The 7031-nt window shown below is 39.1% G+C and overlaps 1 protein-coding gene across 1 annotated transcript; it reads left to right on the top strand.

The window, feature by feature from the left end:
* The first annotated feature begins 589 nt into the window (after positions 1 to 589).
* CTHRC1 (collagen triple helix repeat containing 1) lies at positions 590 to 3742 on the top strand. The gene is made up of 3 exons (XM_010163569.1): positions 590 to 808; positions 2022 to 2238; positions 3600 to 3742. Exons 1-3 carry the CDS (start codon positions 596 to 598, stop codon positions 3740 to 3742), a joined length of 573 nt encoding a protein of 190 aa, XP_010161871.1. The 5' UTR covers positions 590 to 595.
* The last annotated feature ends 3289 nt before the right edge of the window (positions 3743 to 7031 follow it).

The following is a 7031-nucleotide window of genomic DNA, read 5'->3' as shown; positions in this document are numbered from 1 at the left end:
AGCTTCCCACCTCACCAACACCCACACGCTGCGTGCGCTCTGAGTCCGGCTTGTGTGGCTTGACTGCCACGATGTGATTCTGTCCTGGAGGAACGGCAGCAGAAGAAAACTGGGGTTAACATCTGCTTTCTATGAAATGCTAAAGTTTCTCTACTTAAAAAAAAAAAAAAAAGGAAAATAATAATGAAAATGTATCAGCCAAGGCAGTTATACAAGCAGTGGTGGGTTAGGAGAAAGTAACTGCTGACATATAACTCTTTTGTTTGTTTCTATATTGGAATGTTTTGAATCTCCTGATGTTTTTCTGTCCAGTTTTAATCCTTGGACTAGGATAATTTTTAATTCTAATATTTACACATCTTTTCATAAATAATTGGCATCTTAATTTACAGCAAATTCTGCTGGCACTGCTTATTTTTTTAAATTTTATTTTTCCTGCTTTTTACTGGATGGATCTATTTTTTTGGTGATCCCAAAATAACCAGTTAGTTTGTGTCACAGCAGGGGTTTTTGTGTTTTGTTGCTGATGCTTGTGTTTAACTTGTTTAGCCTCAGAGTAAGCAGCAAGATCTGTTCTGTGTTTCAGTACAACGGCATGTGCTTGCAAGGCCCCAGTGGTGTTCCCGGACGGGATGGAAACCCGGGAGCCAACGGGATCCCCGGGACGCCTGGAATCCCAGGACGGGACGGGATGAAGGGGGAGAAGGGCGAGTGCATGCGTGAGAGCATCGAGGAGTCCTGGACACCCAACTTCAAGCAGTGTTCATGGAGTGCACTTAATTACGGCATCGACCTTGGGAAGATAGCAGTAAGTGGGCTTTGCCTGGGGTGCTGCACGTCACCAGCCACAGCAGGCTCACGTCTGCCTCTGTGAGCTGGGTAGCAGCAGTCCTACAGATTTCCTATTGGAGCCTTTTTCAACGTGCAAGAGGGAACTTCTCAAAGGTTTATCTAGGCTGCATCCATCTCAGCCGTGTTTTACAGCTAGGTGCCCATTTCATTTCTGTAATAGAGTTTGAAAAGAATGATGTGGCTGGTGTAAGAGTACATTTAGAGGACCAGATCTGTAACTGTAAGGCAGAAGGTCACGCTGCCAAAAAAGTACCTCCTGCTTGCCCAAAGCAGGGCAAAGTTTTTACCATTTCAATCATAAAGAACGGGAGAGACATACATCTTTAATCTGTTAATTGTACCTGTCTTTATAACTCCTGCTTCAAAATGGTTGTTCACCAAAACTCAGTTGTAGGAGGCTACTGCAAAAAGGATCAGCGTTGTTCAGGAGCAGAGTTAACAAGTGTTACCCAGACTACCCAAACCGTTTGTCCTCCACTGTAGCCCTGGAGAGCAAAACTTTCAAACACAATGGTGCAAACCTAGAAGAGAGGAAGAAATCCCACCTTGATCCCAGCTAGGAATCAGTGCCCAGATTGGTTGGGGTAATTTAACTGCTATTGCTGCAGATAGAGTGAGAATCAACTTTTTTGAGTGGACATTTCTCACTGACTTGTACTTGCAGAACTGTTCCTAGCTTTTTTTCCATCCCCCAATGATAACCAGCATTTTGAAGACAGAATAACAACCTCTTAAAAACCTGCAAATGTTTCTTTTTCAGTTGTGGAGCTTTTATCAGGGTTTAAGCCTCTCACAAATCTTGTGGTAAGTGTTAAAACCGGTATTTCTGGTAGCAGAGATAGAAATTGTACTGTCCTCTCATGCAAGGACTTAAATGCAGCTTTCAGATAGCTCATACCCATTTACATAAACCCGAGAAAGTAACTAGTTTACCTACTTGACAGAAGGTATTGTCTAAAAACTTTAAGAATTTCCATAATCCCCCTTCTCCACTACCATCTATGAGATGCTGTTTCTGATTTGCATCTTTCCATTGTATGGTATTTGCCAGGCTCTACTTTTTGGGGTTGGGTAGTTGTTTTGTTTGTTTGTTTTCCAGAGGGAAGGGACTAAAGAGAATAGCCAAAACATTCCAAAAACATTTTCAAAACATTTTTGTCTCCTCTTAGGAATGCACATTTACAAAGATGCGCTCGAACAGTGCTCTCCGCGTTCTCTTCAGTGGATCGCTTCGGCTAAAATGCAAAAATGCCTGTTGCCAGCGCTGGTACTTCACTTTTAATGGAGCAGAATGTGCTGGGCCACTTCCTATTGAAGCCATAATATATTTAGATCAAGGAAGCCCAGAGCTGAATTCTACTATTAATATACACAGAACTTCTTCAGGTATGTATGCCAACACCACATGAACAGAGATGGAGTAGGAGCTGGTAGCAAATCTAGTTACCAAATGCAGTGTACATTCTGCCTTAGGAAGTGAAAAGACTGACTGAAGAGGCCGAAGAGCGCCCAGCTGACACTTGGTACTCTTACGCCGCTTTCTCACAGCTGACTATCAATAGTAACAGTATTAGAATTATTTATTAAGTGGTAGTTTATTACTGTGGTATTTCTCATGGTACTTACGTCCTGCAATTTAGAAATGGAAGAGATTTCTATCCAGACTACTGATCTCTGCTACAACACAAACACAGAGACATTCTGTGCTGTATTAGCATATGGAAGAACTGCCTTCTTGCCACGTAGACAGTGTCATCCTGGCTTAAAATACTGGTATTTGTGCATTATCTGTGCATAAAGTGAGACTTATTCTTCCTGGATTTTCTACTATAATTTCAGGTGGGGCACAAAAGTACCTCCAAAGTGAAATATCTGGGAACAACTATTCAGTTGCTAAGCAAAAGGCGAATCAGTGAAGTCATTCAGCACCAAAGGAGGTGACACTCGGAAAAGGGGACTAGCATGAAGTCTATACTTTCTCCTTTCTGATGGTCGATATTTACACTCTCAGAAGTATTTCTGAAACCAAAAGGGTTGCATTAATTTAACAGGCTTCTGGCTATGAATACTCTCCACACTACATCAGTGGTTGAAGCTGTATTTTGTTCTCAGCTTCCAACAGAGCTGAAGCACTGTGATGCCAGCAGCCCAGCTCTTTGCAAAAGGCCATTTTCCTCCGTGTACCATTTCCTGACTGCATGAGATTTAATGGCTGTAGCTATGGTAGCTTTTCATCAAGGGGTAGGACCCACCTGTCTTTGTTAACCCACCTCCAACTAGTGGTGCTAGTGGGGAAAAAATGGGGCAGTAAAAGTGAATTAGGAGTGGAAAAAAATTACAGGGTGGCAATCGCCTCTGTAGGGCTTAGCTGTGGAAGCCAGGTATGGCTGTGTCTGCCCTCCCGCCCCATCACTGCTAAAAAGATGTCTGGATGGGACTGAAGCCATATCCTGGCTACCAGTTTGTTAATCTGGACATTAAAGAAGCAGGTACATCTCTCATTTAGCCATCCTGTCGACTGTCATCTACTCAGGTAATGCAATAGATGTCAAGAAGCAGCATGGATGAAGGCAGCGCATGACTCTCTAACATATGTTGCCACATCTCTAAGTAATAGTTTTTATTTCTAAAAATGCTGTTCAGGTTTAACTAAATAGCAGGAGCTTGCAAGGAACTGCTGTTCTTAACTACTTGTGACCACCTCCAGTTGTGTCTGCCGAGGTAACCTGATTTTTGTCTTTAACCAGTGGAAGGTCTGTGTGAAGGGATCAATGCCGGCTTGGTGGATATTGCCATCTGGGTCGGGACTTGTGCAGATTATCCACGGGGAGATGCTTCTACTGGATGGAATTCAGTCTCCCGAATCATCATTGAAGAACTGCCAAAATAACTTTCCTTCCATTTTTATAATCTCTCCCTCTATTTTTTATTTTGTACAATTTTCTTCAGAATTTACTTCTATAGAGTTGGATGCAAGTATCTCCCTGAAAGGCACCAAACTCTTGCATCTGTAGTCTTTGTCTAGCTTTTTTTTTTTTGCACATTGCAGAGGCTTTTTATAGTAATCATTTTAGAATATAAGTACGAAAAACGAGTTCATTAACTTTTTTAATTCCTTGTTTGATGTATGAAAATATACCAGCACCATTTGAAAAATTAACTGTAACTTTTTGTATCAAATAAACAAAACCTTTTACAAAAAAAACCCAAAACAATCCCAGCTATTTTATTGATCAGCAAACTGTTTAAGGTATTTTACATGGTGTTATAATACACAATTTTTTTAGAAGGCTTCATAGAAAGTTTTAAGAAAGTAAACTCAGGTCTTGGCTTTAGCATTCAGAAAACATAGGTAACATCTGCTCCTGTGAACCTGACTACACAGCAGGATGTTGTACTGTTACAGTCTTAAGTGTCTCAACTAACTCCTGGGGACTTAACTGTGACCTAGATGGTGTGGTAAGCATTAAATATCTCGTTCTGAGATATTTAACTAAGTAAAAATAGACTATCTAAGCTCTCCTTCCCTCTTTTGCTTCTTGGTAGACTGGATTTCAGTATAAACATCCATTATTGATCTGCACTATTAGCATGCAGATAATAAATAGTTTTACAGTTACAAAATTAATTTCCTTGCTCCAATAAAATAATTCTCCTGGATTTAGCCTTTCAGATATATACAGTCACTTTAGTGTTAATTAAAAGCTAGATATATAAACATTTTGGAAGATACAGAAACAAGGCAGGTTGAAATGCCTAGGCTTTCAAAAAGTGAACTTGTAAAGTAAAAGAATGATGTCACAGCTATTTGACTTCAGCCTCCAGACTGGACAAGTGACAACACTGATCATGCCAGCACAGCATTAGCTTCAGTGTTTTAAGTATTTTCTTCCAAATGCAACATGTGATATACTCAAATATTTTTTAAATTACTGTTTCCCTTTAGAAGCTGTACAGTCATGTTTATATTACAAAATCAATTTTACATTAATGAAATAAAAAAACCCAAGAAAAAGCATGTACAACATGCAGAAATATACACTCTTCCCAGAAATTAAAGGGAAAAAACATTAAATCTGAGATAAGGAGTTTATTTCAGCTATTTAGGATGAAATCTCAGCATTTTTTCTGAACAGGTTATAAGATTTTTCCCCAGGCATCTCCCAAATTGGCTCTTGTTTTCAGTTGTGTTAAGAATGCTAGAGGGACACACCTGCAGCTAGGAGAGCATTCAGGCTTTCCTAACTGCAAGCTTATGTGCGATATTGCTGCAAGCCAGCAAATTATACAGCTGGTATTTTGTCTCTGAAGAACGGTACTGTTTTCATTGGCTTGGACGATGGGTTTTAAGGTATCTGAACACAAACAAGTTACTGTGAGCTAAGCTATGGTGTGAATTTACAGGATGTCAGTTAACATACAGTAACTGATTGTGCACACACTCATAGCCTGTCTTTGCATTTATCCTGGAGTGCAACTAAACTGTTCTGGGCCTAGAGCACACTAATCCAGGGTAGTAAGTGCACAACTTTTATTCTTTTATTAGAATTTATTCACGTGTCTTCACAATATTTTTTGCATCCTGGGTGGCACAGTTAAGTCAGTGTTTCATTAAATTCATTCTGCATACTAGAAAACACACAAAACCAAGTAAACACCCTCCAAAGGCAAAAGAAGGTAGTAGCTGTTGGGGATCTTACAGTAATTTGCCTGGTAAACTTCCAGTAAATTTGATCTTCAGCTAAACACACGTGGAAACTTTTGTAATAAAAACCAAAGCCAGCTTTAACAGCCACATGCCCTTTTGAGATCAGATTATCAACTGTATCAGTAAAGGGGATGGGATTGCGGAGGAGTAAGTGTAAATTGATAAGTATATACAAAATGTGTTACACGGCAATAGTATCAACAGAAACAAGCCAGTGGATTGCTGAATTAAGATTCAAGATACTGAGCAGTTTCTGTAGTCTTCCAGATTTTAACTTAAAATTGAAAACAATTCCCTAATCTGTTGATTTTTTATTAAAAAAGCGCCATATTTCTGCTTTAGGTTAGCTTCTGATAAACAGGAAACTTCTCTACGTGACTATTCAGGTGTTTTTCTGGATAGTAGTCTCTGCTCCTTATGAAACTGATTATTTCCCCCTTACCTGTTGAATAATCTTTGCTAACCTATTTCCTCCTCAGTTACATGACACTTTCTAGAAACTTCTTAACAGCTTCCTACTAATAGCAGAAGGCAGATGTTATGGCCAGTAATGTATTTTCTTCCAGAAGAACTAGAAAATAAAACAAACCCAGATCTCCAAAAAAATATATATCCTTGACAGCAATTATTTACATGCAAATAAACAGCATTATTATTCAAATTTACTGACCTGTACTGTAATTTAGTTTATCACTAAGTGAGCAATTGATATATTCTTACAGTCCTTTCCTTAGGCCAAATCAGAAAACGTTAATAGATTCGTTTGTTTTTTAAAAGAAAGTCCTGTGCACAATATTTTTTTAGACTACTTACGGAATTTTTTTTCTAGAGAATGTTATTGAAAATAAGCATGGTCATATTTGTTATTAAAGTGGTTTGAAAATGGCATCACTATGGAATTACTAGGAAAAAACCTCATTTTTAAAATGTAAGCCTACTTTCAATTATGCATTTACTTAGTAATATTTGGTCACATGTATCAGTACTGGAGACAGAATCTCTTGCAGAGAGAGAGAGGGTAGGGGGGCAAGCAGGGAAAAGACAGAAAATGAATTAAGTAAGTGGCCAGCAATGCATACAACATACACTTTGGTCTGGTGCTAAAAGCAAGCCAAAAACCACAATGCAAGTCTGTCCTGGTATCCAGACAAAGAACTGGGTTTCATCAGATTGGCAATTATTCAAATCCAAGAATGGACAGCTGTTTTACAAAACAATTTGAGTTTCCAAACTGCACCCCACTGAGGCAGCATTTTTGTGTTGGATAAGCAATGGAATTTGGAGCATTCCATATCCTAAAATCTGACAAATAACACAGAGGTGGACTCAGAAGACAGTGCTGTAAACAACTACATACATACTTTCTCCATGAGACTCAGATAAAGATGTAAGAAAAGTTTTGACAGACCCCGAATTGCCATTATAGGAGGATTTCAACTTCCATAGGAGTAGAATCTGACCAACTTATCTT

Source organism: Antrostomus carolinensis, unplaced genomic scaffold (assembly GCF_000700745.2).
Source record: "Antrostomus carolinensis isolate BGI_N321 unplaced genomic scaffold, ASM70074v2 scaffold15392, whole genome shotgun sequence".
NCBI lineage: Eukaryota > Metazoa > Chordata > Aves > Caprimulgiformes > Caprimulgidae > Antrostomus > Antrostomus carolinensis.
Note: the sequence above shows the minus strand (reverse complement) of the source record. Positions and strands in the feature narration are given on the sequence as shown.

Excerpts from the sequence above, each read along its gene's own strand:
- CTHRC1 (XM_010163569.1), top strand. The coding sequence starts at position 596 with ATGTGCTTGCAAGGCCCCAGTGGTGTTCCCGGACGGGATGGAAACCCG. Across the intron at positions 809-2,021 it reads TCGACCTTGGGAAGATAGCA|GAATGCACATTTACAAAGAT; the intron begins GTAAGTGGGCTT and ends GTCTCCTCTTAG. Across the intron at positions 2,239-3,599 it reads TATACACAGAACTTCTTCAG|TGGAAGGTCTGTGTGAAGGG; the intron begins GTATGTATGCCA and ends GTCTTTAACCAG.